General features: G+C 44.5%; 1 protein-coding gene and 1 pseudogene across 1 annotated transcript; both read right to left on the bottom strand.

Moving 5' to 3' along the window:
• Positions 1-1,394: 1,394 nt before the first annotated feature.
• Positions 1,395-9,409, bottom strand: DPRX (divergent-paired related homeobox). Its single transcript, XM_008528204.2, has 3 exons — positions 9,382-9,409; positions 3,432-3,586; positions 1,395-2,657 (listed from the first exon to the last, which is right to left on the bottom strand). The coding sequence occupies exons 1-3, from the start codon at positions 9,407-9,409 to the stop codon at positions 2,253-2,255; spliced, it is 588 nt and encodes a 195-aa protein (XP_008526426.2). The 3' UTR covers positions 1,395-2,252.
• Positions 9,410-12,455: 3,046 nt separating this feature from the next.
• Positions 12,456-14,090, bottom strand: LOC103556210 (glyceraldehyde-3-phosphate dehydrogenase-like; annotated as a pseudogene).
• Between the last annotated feature and the right edge of the window lie 597 nt (positions 14,091-14,687).

The raw sequence follows: 14,687 nt of genomic DNA, 5'->3' as shown, positions 1-14,687 counted from the left end.
CTTTTCATCTTCTCCAAGAAATGTATCTCTCTGCCTGTCTCAGGCTTTGGCTGTGCCTCCTGCACTTTGACCGTTGTTTAAATACGATCCTGGGTAAAATCTGGTAAAATTGTGCCTGCTTCCCGAGACCGCAAACTCCCTCCGCTCCTGGAATCTGGGATTTGAAAGCTCCCCCGGTGTTTTTCATCATCTTACCAGCAGGTTTGAGCAATACTGGGCTAGAAGGTGGTGAGGGAGGAGAGCCCGGGTTTGTTGTGAGTCGGGGCTCTTATCCTGAGGATGCCATTCATTCACTGAATCAACCAATCCCTCTCTCTTTGCTTTTTTTCTTTCTTTTGAAAACATCTTCAATGCCTGCTTTGTTGCTGGCGCTTTTCTGGGAACCGGGATTTTGTTTGTGATAATTGATGAGGAAACGTTCTCCCAAGCAGGAGCATCTATCTGATAATTGTGGAAGGAACGGCTGAATTAGGTAATGGCCGTTTGTAGCCGCTGATGTGTGGATGTTGCTGGGACGCTGACTCAAACAATGGATATTGAGAAAGTATTTTGAGAATGAGCAGAGAAATCTAAATATGGGCTAGGTAGAAGGTTTGTGGAAATCAGTGAAAATGAAATGAAATGAAAACAAGAAAATATTTATTCAGAGCTTGCTACAGTAAGGGAGTCAGCCACTATCAAGGGGTTTGGCAGAGACCAAAAGGCAAGCAAAGGAGTCTGAACGCTTTATAGTGGAAAAAAGAAATCTTCAGGTGTGCTCTGACTGGAGACTGGTCGGCATGGGGAAGCTGGAGGCGGGCTAATTAGAAGTGGGGTGTCCTACGTGATTGGCCAGAGGAACATGTGTGGCTTTGTCTGGTTGGTCCTAAGTTGAAAGTGAGGGTGGAAGGGCTGCACGCATTAGGGAAGCTGTCAATGATTGATCAAGTCCTGGCCACTTTGGGCCACTTGCTACAGGGGTTGTGGTTTGGTTTCCTGGACTGGTTGGTACAGAGGTGGTGGGTTGGAGTTCTCTTTTTAGATGGGGTCTGGACACTGTCCATTTGTATATTCAGTCTCTCAGGGTATTCCAGGGTTTCTCTCCCTGGCACCAACAGCATTTTGGGCTGGATCATTCTTTGTCGTGGGGGGCTGACTTGCGCATTGTGGGACGTTCAGTAGCATCCTTGACCTCCACCCACTACGTGCCAGCGGCACCCTCCTCACCCCCCAGCTATGCCAACCAAAAATATCTCCAGACACTGCCAAATGTCACCTGGTATGCAAATCACCCCTGCTGGAGAACCACTGGGTTCTACCAAGGATTTTTCATTGTTAACGGTGTACTCTCAACAATATGCGTGAATTTCATCTAGAACATGGCGAGTGAAAGAAGGCACACAGAGGAGTCCATATGGAATGATTCAACTTATGTGAAATTTATGAATAGGCAAAAGTCAAAATAGCGGTTCCTTCTGGGGGGTTACAGATGGCTTAGGAGAGCATGTTTCATTGTCTTAAGGAGAGTTGAGGGACCAGCTCCGTGGCCAAGTGGTTGAGTTCGTGCCCTCTGCTTCGGTGGCCTGGGGTTTGCCGGTTCAGATCCTGGGTGCAGACGTGGCACCACTCATTGGGCCAGGCTGGGGTGGTGTCCCATATAGCACAACCAGAAGGACCTGCACCTGGAGTGTACAGCTGTGTCCTGGGGAGCGCTTTGGGGAGAAGAAGAAGAAAAGAAAAAAAGGAAAAGGAAGATTGGCAACAGATGTTAGCTCGGGTACCAATCTTAAAAAAAAAAAAAAAAAGATTAACAAAAGAAAAATTTGGGAGCTGGAAATATTTGAGTGGTCAAAGTTATAAAGAGATGGCTGGGAAGGTGACTGAAAAATAGAAAGTAGAAAAAAATAAGCCAAAGCTCCACTTACTGACAGTGACTAAACCTGAATGATACTGGAGAAAAAAAATAAAATCATAACAAAGAAGCAGGAAAAAGAAAAAAGATACTGCCCATACTAGTCTCTTAGATCTACCACATGGGCAGCCGCTAATGTGTTTTTTGGCGCTGTGGCATTTCCTGCTCCAGGAATGCATATAAATGGAATTATATAGTATGTTGTCTTTCGTGTCTTTTTTTCTTTCATTCAACACAATGTTGAAACGCATCCATGTTGTGTATATCTTGTGTTCCTTCCTTTTTATGGCTGAAAAGCATTCTCGTGTGTGGGAATCATTACAAATCATTCCACCACGTGACTTTTTGTGTCTGGGTCCTCTCACTGACAAGATCTTGGTGGTGATGAAGAGCAGAAGGAATTAGCGCTGATGCTCGTGGAAAGAACTTGGGATTCCAGAGTGGGAGAGAGGCAGTATATGTTAGGGTCTCGGCAGCAGCCGAAATGAACTATTTTGTGGCCAACAAAGTGGTCTGTGTGAGCATTAAAATTGGGGCACAGGCGGAGCTGGAAAGCAGGCACTGGATGCTCTGGATGCTCTGTATAAACCAGGGATGCGGGGAGGGCCCTGCGAGGGGATCTGGGAGGTGTATCCGCGCCTGTCTTGGAAGAGCTGGCCTTGCCTCCTGCCTCAGCTAATTGCTGCTGTTGAGCCTCTTGTTGTTTTTGCTGAATAGGCTTGTATTTGGCTCTCTTGAGTTTTGCTCTGTGGTTCTTGAACCAAACCTGGGGAGAAGAGAGAGAGGAGCAATGGGTTGATGAATCGGGTGAGATTCTGGAAGAGTTTTCATTTTACCCAATAATGTGGGTTCTTCTAGGTGGGAACAGCTGGTCCACACCTCTGCCACTTATATCCTATTTGTGGAACCCCTCCCAACCGACGCCCGGGGAGGGGCAGAAATGATAGGATGTTGGCGCAGAAAGTGAGGCGGGGATCAGAACACCCCAGCAAAGGGGAGAGAGGAGAGCAGAGGGGTCACCCTCGGGGGTGCTCTAAGGCTGATGTCAGCACATTAGCGCTCCTGGGCCAAATCTGACCCACCACCTCTTTTTGTACGGCCCATGAGCTAAGAATAGGTTTTACATTTTGAAATGGTTGGGAAAAGACCCCCAACACACGTGACACGTGTGTTTGTGACACGTGAAAATTACATGAACTTCAAATGTGTGTCCATAAAGTTTGATGGGAATGCAGGCACAGCCGTTGGTCGACATTCTGTCTGCGGCTGCTTCCACACCATCACGGCAGACATGAATAGCTGCGGCAGAGACAGCGTGGATCCACAAAGCCTAGAATATTTACTGTTTGGTCCTTTGCAGAAAAATCTTGCGGATCCTTGGGCTAGGGTTGGGAGGGAGGGTTACAGGGTATGGAGAGGAGTCTGGGTCTTGGAGCCTTGGGGATCGGGGTGGGAGCAAGCTTCAGGAATTATCCCGGAGGGTGTCTGAGTTCAGGGTGCTCCAGGGAGGTGGCTTGGTGAGAGGGGCATTACTGCTGACCTTCACGACTGTTGGATGTATCTCCATTTTTGAGGCCATTTCTCTCTGAAGGCTGGAGGTCGGGTATGGGTTCTCATTGAACAGGAGCCGCAAATCTGCCAGTTGTTTCTGAGTGAACATGGTTCTTTTCCTTTGTGGATACTTCTGGGGCTTTCCTGGGAAGAACGAGAGAAATCACACATGAGATGCTTAGACAATTCCATTCTCAAAACCCTGCACGTCCCCTCCCTCTCCACGGAGATCAGGCGTGGCTGTCAAGTGACTGAGATTCCCAGAGAGCTGTGTGTGACTTTTCTGCTAGCTTTCCTAAGCCTCCTTTTGTCATGGTCGCTATTCCATATCCCCACCATAGGAAAGGGTTGTTGATGTCCCCTTGGTTCTTTAGTCCTTTGTTATTTAAACATGGATTCCTTGTGTGTCAACAATTGGGTTCTGTTTTCTTTGTGTGGAAAGTAGGCAACTCCATTCAGTGTGAGATGGACATGATTTTATCCTCATCATTCATTCAACTTTTATTGAGCACTGGTATTCTTTGAAGGATACAGCAATGAAATAAACATTAAAATAGAGTCACCGCTCTCCCAAGCCCATAGAGTGTACAACACCAGAGTGAACCCTGATGTCAGCTACGGGCTGTGGGTGGGAGTGATGTGTCGATGTCGGTTCATTAGTGGCAACAGATGTACCACGCTGGTGGGGGATGTGGATAATGGGGGAGGCTGTGCATGTGTGGTGGGCAGGGGGGTAAAAGGGAAATCTCTGTACCTTCTTCTCAATTTGCTATGAAACTAAAACTGCTCTAAAAATAGTCTATGAATAATGATAATAATAAAAACACTGCTCTCATGGATATCACATTTTAGTGGAGACACACATATACACAAAGTAAAAGTACTAAAATTAGTCACTGTTGCGGGGGGTGGGCAGGTCATGCACTTCTGGGTTCCCCCAGCTCAAAAGGTTATTAGAATAGATGACTGCAGAGGTCACTGGGTCTCCAGAGTCTGGAGTAATATTTCTGTGAGGCAATAGATTTGAGGTGAGTAATAGAAGACAGAGAGGCTCCAAGTATGGACTTTGAGTCCCAGCTTGGCAAATGACCTTTTATTTTGGTGAGGAAGATTGGCCCTGAGCTAACATCTGTGCCAGTCTTCCTCTACTTTGTATATGGGATGCTGCCACAGCATGGTTTCATGAGCAGTGTGTCCATCCGTGCCTGGGATCCAAACGCATGAACCCCCGGCCACTGAAGCAGAGTGCACGAACTTAACCACTATGCCACTGTGCCGGCCCCAGCAAGTGTGCTTTAGTACATGCATTTGCTTCTTTAGAGTTCAGAAGTCTCATGTGTAGTTGGTGATGATTTAAGACTCTGTCGCTGGGTTACTGAGGGTTCAGTTAGGTCCTGTCTGTGGAAGACAGGACTTGACATATTGTGAGTCTTCAGGGAATAGCACTGAATCTCAATCTCTCTCTCTCTCATACCCACACACAGAGTACATCTGACTGTGTCGTTCTCTAAGGCATATGGTGCTTTCAAGACATCCCATGAGCCTTACCTCCTGGTATTAACACCTTTGTTCCATCCAACATAGTACCCAGGTTGGTGTGTGTGACCAAGAGAGTACAGCAAAAATGATGGGATGTCACTTCTGAGGTTAGATCACTTCTGTCTTGGATCACTTACTCTCGGGGAAGCCATGTTGAACATCCCTCTGGCAAGACCCTTTGGGCAAGCATCTGAGGTCTCCAGACAAAAGTCAGGGAGGGGCTGAGGCCTCTGGCCAACCACCTTGTGACGAGCCATCTTGGAACTGGATCCTTCAGCCTCAGTCAAGCCTTAGATGACTGTATTCCTTGCTGACAAGTGAACTGCCACCTCACGAGAGACCCTGAACTCAATCCCACTATGTGTTTTTAAACAGTTTTATTGAGATAGACTTGACATATAATAAACTGTGCATATTTAAAGTGTGAGATCTGATAAATTTTGATATATGTATATCAATACTCATGATTTGGTAGAACAAAGGGATATGAAGAAACTTCAGGGACATGTCAACCTTATCTCAAAAAAGCTGTTAAATGCATAGTGGAGTTCAGTTTCTGGCTGTGTTAGAGTCAGCCATGCTGGATTTATCTCACTATGGTACACACCTAGAAGATTGGACAAAATATATAAAGCTGTTTTCAAATATTGGACATCAGATACAAGGCTGTGATTCCTGAGATAAGGGAAATCTTATGAAATCTTTATGAAAATCAAATGAGCCAACTTGACTATATATATAGGACACTACGCCCTACAATGGCAGAAATGACACCTTTTCCAGGGCATATGGAACATTCATCAGGATAGAGCACATGCTGGGCTGTAAACCAAGTCTCAGAAGATTTAAAATGATTTAAATTATACAAAATATGTTCTCTGAACACAATGGAGTTAAAATGGACACAGAGAACAAAAATCTGAAACATCGCTCCCCCAATATCTGGAAATTAAACAACACATTTCTAAATAAACCATGAGACAGACAAGAAATCAAAGGGTGTGTGATCAGCTGGATCTCCACATGGAAAAAAAAATAGACCTCAACTCTTATGCCACATGCAAAAATGAACTAGAAATAGATTAAAGACATAAATATAACGCCTAACTCTATGAAACTTCTAGAAGCAAACACAAAACAACATCTTTGAGACCTTGGATTAGGCAAAGATTAAAAAATCACCAACTATAAAGGTAAAAACTGATGAATTAGGGTTTATCAAAATTAAAACTATTGGAGTCTGGCCCCATGGCCGAGTGTTTAAGTTCATGCGCTCCACTTCATCGGCCCAGGGTTTCGCTGGGTTGGATCCTGGGCGTGGACATGGCACAGCTCATCAGGTCATGCTGAGGCAGAGTCCTACACAGCACAACCAGAGGCACTCACAGCTAGAATATACAACTACGTACTGGGGAGCTTTGGGAGAAGAAGAAGAAGGGGGAAAAAAAAAAGAAGATTGGCAACAGTTGTTAGCTCAGGTGCCAATCTTTAAAAAAAAGAAAACTATTGCTCTTTGAAAGACAGCATTAAGAAAACAAGGAAGCAGCCACATCCTGGGAGAAAATATTCATGACACATATCAGATAAATCTGTATCCAGAATATACAAATAACCCTTACAACTCAAAAAGACAAGCTGATAAATAAAATGGTCAACAAATGTAAACAGATAATTCACAGAGAGATAAAGGAAAGGCCAATACACTCACAAAAAGATTCTCAACATCATTGGTCTTTGGAGAAATTAAAATTACAACAACAATAACTCACTCATTAGAGTGGTTAAAATTAAAAAGACTGACAATACTAAGTGCTGGTGAGGATGTGGTGCAACTGGAACTCTCAGATTGCTGGTGAAACGGCAAAATGTTTCAGATACTTTGGAAAACCATTTGGTAGTTTCTTATGATGTGGACCATATATTTATCATATGACCTAACAATTCTACTCCTAGATATGTACCTAAGAGATATGAAAACATGTCCACACGAAGGCTTGTTTGTGAATGTTCATAACAGTTTTATTCATAATAGGCAAAAATTGGGGGAAAACCCTCAATATTCATCAGCAAGTAATGGATAGCCAAATTGTGTTGTATTCATACAATGGAATAACACTCATCTATTAAAAGAATAAAATTCTGATCCATACAACACAAGTGCATCCCAAAAACCTTATGCTGAGCAAGAGAAGCTGGACACTAAAGAGCATATACTGCATGTACTGATTGATATGCAGTACTGTATGCAGGCAAACATAATCTGTGGGCTGAGAAAGCGCAGCAGATGGAGCCTGGGGCTAGTGGTGGTGGTGGTCGTGTGTTGTGGGTTGGGGTGGCGGTGGAGATGATGATGACCCCAATGGGACATGAAAGAACTTTTTAGGGTGATGGAAATGTTCTGTTTTGTTGGGGTGGTGGTTCATGGGCATGTACATTTGTGGAAAGATACAGAACTGTACACTTAAAATGAGTAGACTTTGTTGTAAATAAGTTACACATCAACAAAGTTGATGTTTTAAAAAACTGAAAAAGAAAATCAGCAAATTAGGGAGTAAAGCATCTTGCCTTACTTTGTGAAAGTTATATATCAAATCCATCCAGGGCTCATCCTTAATGGAAAAATATTACGTGTACTTCCTTCAGAATCAGGAACCTGGAAAGGGCATTTGCAAGCATGGTGACAATGTACCGAGTACTGCCATAAGGAAAGGAAAACACATGTAAGATCAGAAGGGAAGAGATAAAACTAATTCTTTGCGGCTAACAGGATTATTTAACGGAAAAGCCAACAGAATCATCAGCGATCAATAGGTGGGTTATTAGAACCACTAAAAGGGCTAAGCAACTTTGTTAAAGATCTGTCACATTTCTCTCTACCAGCCACATTCAACTAGAAATAAAATTGGAAAAAAAAAAAGACATTCACAAAAGCAACCAGAAACTCCAAGATATCTACAAATTGTCAACCAAGAGTACAAGACCTCAGAGACTGAAATGAGAAGGGCACAGCTTAAAACTGTTAGAGAATAGTTTTTGGAGAATATTTTTATGACCTCTGAGTAGGGAAGGATTTTGAAATTAGACACTCAATGAGCAAATCATTGAAGACAAAAGATGAATACATTTGACTATATTGTAATTAAGACATGCTATTCAAAGATTCCTTAAGGGAGTGGAAGAAAAATGGGAGAAGATATTTGTAATGCGTTTAAGTAACAAAGCTATCTTAGCCATGGTGTTGTGAACGAAACTATGGAACTTGTGAATCACTAAGGAAGAAGGCGGGAGGTTCCTCAAAAAATTCAAAAAAGAACTACCATATGATCCGGAAATTCCACTTCTGGGAATATATCCGAAGGAAACAAAAACACTATGTTAAAGAGATGTCTGCATCAGCGTGTTCATAGCAGCATTATTCACAATAACCAAGTCATGGGAACAGCCTGAGTGTCCATCAATAAAGAAGATGTGGCATGGATAATATACAGTGGAATATTACTCAGCCAGGACAAAGAAGGAAATCAGGGGCTGGGGTGTGGGGGAATTGGGGAGATGATGTTTAAGGTACAAACTTGCAACTAGCAGATAACTAAGTCCTGAAGATGTAATTTCCACCATGGTAATTATAGTCAACAATACTGTAGTATAAACTTCAAAACTGCTAAATGACTAGATCTTAAATGTCCTCACTACAAAAAAAGAAATGGTAATTATGTGGTGTGATAGAGCTGTTAGGTAACAGGTAATGCAATATGAGCTGACTCAGTTCTCATTATTCCCCATGTGGTTGGTACATATGGGGAAACTGAGGCATAGGGTGATTAAGGGATGAGTTTGAGGCTGTGCTATGCTCCGTCTCTGGAGAACCAGTGACCAACACATCCTTAACAGTGTAGGAGTTTACTGACCTTGGCTCCAATGTTAACGACAGAGTCCTAGTGTGCCTGCTTACCTGCTAAGTGAACCCGGACCCAGCATTTCATCTCTCTAAGCCTCGATCAACAACAACGTTATCTGTGAACTGGAGACTTCTCTAACCATAACCTCCTTAAAAGATTTTAATGGTTGAATCAGATCATGCCTGAAAGTGATTTAGCACAAGCCCTGGAATCCAGTAAATGCTCAATAAAATGACGAGCTTTCCAGATTTCTTGGTTAAGCCTAAATTCGACAACTTAAGTTGATTAATCAACCTAATGGAGATCAGAGTTCCCATTTCCCAATGATTAGAGGAATTATAACACAGTTAACAAGGGGGAGATTTGGAATTCAAAGACAGACTTTGGTTTCCCTCTGATTGGGTTTGCCCTCAGATGACAGCTTCCAAGCAGTCTCCACCACCCTGTCAGCTGCTCTCAACTTCTGCACATATCTCTCCTTCAGTTCTCACACCAGCTTACCTTTAGGAAGATCCCCTGGGTCAGACATCGTGTAACCTGGATGTGTTCCTATGCTCTGGTCCAGTGACAAGAACTCACAAAAGTGGAATTGGGACTTAAATACGTCCCTTGACTGCCACACCCCTGTCCCGCCCCCTCCACCTCCTTCTTCCCCCACCACTAATCTGATCCCTGGATCATCCAGAGGCCCCGGATCACTCCCATTTCTGCCGTTTATCTGATATTTGTTGAGTATAGACTCACTTTGCTATTCAAAGTGAAGTCCACAAGCCAGGTGCATCAGCATCACCTGGGAGCTCGTTAAAATGCAGAATCTCTGTATATTGGTCAAAGCTGATAAACTTGCAGTGAAAAGATTAACAAGTTCTCTGGGATTTACTGTAAAACATGGTGATTAGAGCTAATAATACTGTATTATATACTTGAATGTTGCTAAGAGAGTAGGTCTTAAATATTCTCATCACAAAAAAGAAATGATAGTTACATGACTGGATGGAAGTGTTAGCCAATGGGATGATGGCGAGGATTTTGCAATACATGAATTCGTCAAATCGACACGTATGCTATGGCGGCAATCATCTTGCAATATATAACTGTATCAGATTAACACGCTGTACACCTTAACCTTCACAGTGTTATATGTCAATCATATCTCAATACAGTTGGGAAAGAAATGCAAAGTCTTGGCCCACCCCAGAGCGGCTGAGTCCGAATCTGCATTTTAACGAGACCCCCGGGTGGTTCAAGGGCAGCATTAAGGACTGAGGAGGACTGCTGTGCCTCAGGGCCCCTCAAAGGGTAGGGTGCGGCCGTGTCACCTGACCTTATTGGAACACGGATTGCTGGGAGCAGCCCCCCGAGTTTCTGATTCACTAGGTCTGCGGTGGGGCCCTCAGGTGATGCTAGGTGATGGGGACTGGGGATGCACCTGTCAAGAATGAAGTCCAGCTCTTGCCGTCAGGAAGCTTGCAGACCGCTTACATGTCCTTAGTGGTTAGTACGTGCCTGATGTTGTTCTAAGCACCTGCATATCCTAATTTATTTAATCCGCTCGATCTCATTTATAGATGAGGAAACTGATAAAAAAAGGAGTTTAATTGACTTGGCCAACATCCCACATCTAGTAGGCGGCAGAGCTAGCCTTCTTCCCAGGTGGTCTTGCTCTAGTAACCCTGCCTGAACCACCAGGTGCTGTTGCCTCTAAACCCGGTTGAGGGGAGCCAGAGAGCTCACAAGTAAGCAAACAAAACAATGGCTTCAGGGAAGAATCGCAAAGAAACAAATGTGCTCAAATAGACGGACTGAAGATACTTTAGAATAGCACTTCCAGCAAGTCTTCTAACTGGATTTCTGCCTACTTTTTTGTCCTGGGTTTTGTGCTCTGGACTAGAAAGCATTCAGCCAATTTAAGTATCACCTCAGCTGTAAAAAAAAAAAAAAAATCGCATAATGAGAAATGATAATCACATCATGGGAAAATAATCGCCATCATCATCGGATAATCAGCATCACCTCCCATAATTAGCATGACAAATAATCTAGCTGAGAGGCAAATGGCGAAGAACGCATCTTTAGAGCTGAATCAGCCACACCAAGCAATAACGTAAAAGCCACATTTTCCTCTTCTGATGGTGTCAGAAACCAATTTTTAAAGAGCCACCAATCAGCTTTCTCTTTCTGTGATTTACTTATTCTGGATATTTCATATACATGGAATCATACAATATGTGACCTTTTGTGTCTTAGCATACTGTTTTCTTTTTCTTTTCTTTTTTTTTTTTTGTGAGGAAGATTGGCCCTGAGCTAACATCTGTTGCCAATCTTCCTCTTTTTGCTTGAGGAAGATTGTTGCTGAGCTAACATCTGTGCCACTCTCCATTTAATGTGGGATGCCACCACAGTGTGGCTTGACGAGTGAAGCTAGGTCCATGCCTGGGATCCGAACCTGGGAATCCTGGGCTGCCAAAGGACAGTTAACCACTACGTCACCAGGCCGGCCCCAGCTTAGCTGGTTCATCCTTCTATCGTCTATCCATACTTCCTTTTTGTGGCTGAATTATATTCCATTGTATGGACAGACCATAATTTGTTTATCCATTCATCTGTTGATGGACAGCCTGGGGGCAGAGGGGAATAAGGAGTAACTCTTAATGATTACGGGTTTTATTTTTGGGTGGTGAAAATGTTTTGAACCTAGAAGAGGTGTTGGTCACACAACATTGTGAGTATACTGAATGACGCTCAATTGTTTACTTTAAAATGGTTAATTTTATGTTAAGTGCATTTCACCTCAAAAGAGAAAAAAAAAGACCCACTAAGAAAGTGCCAAATAAAGTCTCATTTTCAGAGGCCAGCCCCATGGCCAAGTGGTTAAGTTGGCGTGCTCTGTTTCGGTGACCCAGGGTTTTGCTGGTTCGGATCCTGGGCGTGGACATGGCACCGCTTGTCAGGCCATGCTAAGGTGGCCTCCCACAGGCCACAACTAGAAGGACCTTCAACTAAAATAATACAACTATGTACTGGGGGGATTTGGGGAGAAAAAGCAGAAAAGAGAAAAAGATTGGCAACAGTTGTTAGCTCAGGTGCCAATATTTAAAAACATAAATAAAGTCTTGTTTTCAGGGGCACAAAGATCTGCCTTTCCTCAAGCTGCTACCACAGTCCAGCCAAAGGGGCTAAACCCACAGTTTACTTATTTCTATCTTTGGGTACAATGTTTTTCCCTTTCTTGAGAAGGGACCAACTACAATAGGTAGGCTTCAGGAGAACCTAAATACTATGGAAAACTTTATTTTATTTTATAGTTTATTTTTTATATTTAAGTTAATTTTTAAATTGTTTTATATTTTATGATTATTAACTTTTTGGCTGGGTGCAGTGTACTTTTCTGATGGTACATGACGCGGTGGGGCTCCCTAAGCCCTTCCCTTTCCTTAGGCATCTGGGACAGAAACCATGTGGAGGAGGGAGCCTCTCAGTGTGCTGGGGGATTGAGTTGGGGCAAGAGTTCCCCAGCAGCCGAGGGCCTCTCTCTTCCTCTCATGCCCTTGCTGGGGCTGGTGGTCCAGGGGCTTTTACTTCTTGGAGCCCATGAAGTACTTGCTGTAGTCAAATTCATTGCCACACCCAGAAATGAGACTGACGCAGTGCTTATGGAGGGCAATGCCAGCCTTAGCACCAGAGGTGGAAGAGTGGGTGTCCCTGTTAACCTCTCAGGAGACAGCCGGGTCCTCAGTGCAGCCCAGGATGCCTTTTAGGGGGCCCTCTGATATCTACTCCACCACCTTCTTGATGTCATCATAATTCGCGGTTTTCTCCAGGTGGCAGGGGGCAGATCCATGACCCACATTGGGGGTGTGGACACTGAAGGCCATGGGTGATCTTCCCATTCAGCTCAGGGACAGCCTTGCCCACAGCCTTGGCAGCACCAGTAGAAGCAGGGATGATGGCCCCTTGGCCATCACTGGACAGCTTCCCACAGGGGCCATCCACAGTCTTCTGGGTGACAGCAGGGACTGTAGTCATGAATCCTTCTGTAAGTGAGCCCACCTTGGTTTTTTTTTTTTTAAAGATTTTATTTTATCCTTTTTCTCCCCAAAGCCCCCCAGTACATAGTTGTATATTCTTCGTGTGGGTCCTTCTAGTTGTGGCGTGTGGGATGCTGCCTCAGCGTGGCTTGATGAGCAGTGCCATGTCTGCACCCAGGATTCGAACCAACGAAACACTGGGCCACCTGCAGCGGAGCGCGCAAACTTAACCACTCAGCCACGGGGCCAGCCCCAGAGGCCACCTTGTTTTGCTAAATGGTCCCAGCCCCTCCTCTGTGTGACTACTGGCTGCCCTGCACGTACTTTAAAAAATTCACATGCTGTCCTGATTTACGGCCTCTGCTTACTGTACTCCCTGATACCTTGATAAATTAAAACTTTGTTTTATGAGTTTCTTTCCAGGAACAGGCTGACCACAGGCGGGAAATACACCTGCAACACATCCATCACAGCTGACAGAAGAATAGAACAATGTGATGCCCGGAGCCTCTCATGCCTGGAGACCAACATCCCTGGACCCCCTCATTGCCCATTTTCCCTCTGTAACTGCCTCAAGATTCTCTAAACCTTGAAGATGGGTTTTGTGAGACATTAGTCACCTATCTTGTGATTAGCCGGCTAATCTAATTAAACTTCCTTTCTCTGTTGTGATTAATTGGCTCAGATCACAGCGAGCAGAGCCATCCCATTGCTCGGTCGGTATCACCTCCACAATGCCAAAGTTGTCATAGGCGACCTTGGCCAGGGGTCCCAGTGGTTGGTGGTGCAGGAGGCATTGCTGACGATCTTGAGGGCGTTGTGATACTTCTCATGGTTCTTGCCCATTACAAACCTGGGGCATCAGCAGATGGGGCAGAGACAGTGAGCCTTTTGGCTCTACCTTTCAAGAGAGCCCCAGCCTTCTCCAAGGCAGGGAAGACACCAGTGAATTCCACAACATGTTCAGCACGGGTTTCACCCCATTTGACGTTGGTAGGCTCTCCATCCTGGAAGATGGAGATGGGCTTTCCATTGATGACAAACCTTGACTGTGCCGCTGAGCCTGCCAAGGTTGGAATCATTCTGGAACACATAGACTCTGTAGTTGAGGTCAGTGAAGGGATTATTAATGATGCCCAGGTGCCCAACGTGGCCTGATCCATTTCCTCTGACTTTCACCATTGTGTCTCAGGGACACGCCTAGCAGGCACAAGATTTGGCTGCCTGTTGAATGGGAGGAGCAGAGGGCCTAAACTTTTTAAATTAAATGGTCTCAGAAATGCCTACCTGAGTCTGAAAAAGCATACCTTAAGGATAAGCTTTTAGCTTGAGGGAGAGAGAAGAAGACAATGAATTTCTGAGTCTTAGTGGTGGTTTCCATCCATGGCCATATATCAGCATCCTCTGAGGAGTTTTACAAAATGCCTGGGGCTTCACCCCAGGGTCAGTCAACTCAAATCTCTGTAGGTGGGGCCCAAGAATAAGGATTTGTATACAATCCTCAAATGGCTTTAGTGCACAGGTAGAGTTGGAAACCACTGGCTCAGTCACCATCTTTAAAAGGATTAACTTGGTGTCCGCAGGAGTTCACCTTGGAGTCTGGGGAATAAAACTGTGCAACAGAGTACTTGGGACAGCTAGTAAGAGCATCACCCCCTGGCTAACACTCCCTGCCTACCTGGAAGACAGTCCCAGGTAAGGAGGCCGGCTGCTACTTGCCAAAGTCAGGGGAATTAATCTTGTCAGTGCCTGGATCACTCTCTCTAATCTTATCATAGC

Source organism: Equus przewalskii, chromosome 9 (genome assembly GCF_037783145.1).
Source record: "Equus przewalskii isolate Varuska chromosome 9, EquPr2, whole genome shotgun sequence".
Lineage (NCBI taxonomy): Eukaryota > Metazoa > Chordata > Mammalia > Perissodactyla > Equidae > Equus > Equus przewalskii.
This window is presented reverse-complemented; position numbering and strand designations above follow the sequence as displayed.

Coding starts and splice junctions, on each gene's coding strand:
- DPRX (XM_008528204.2), bottom strand. CDS start 9,409: ATGTCTGACCCAGGGGATCTTCCTAAAG. Junction 3,587..9,381: donor CCCAGGGGATCTTCCTAAAG/GTAAGCTGGTGT, acceptor CGTTCTTCCCAG/GAAAGCCCCAGAAGTATCCA. Junction 2,658..3,431: donor TACATCCAACAGTCGTGAAG/GTCAGCAGTAAT, acceptor TCTTCTCCCCAG/GTTTGGTTCAAGAACCACAG.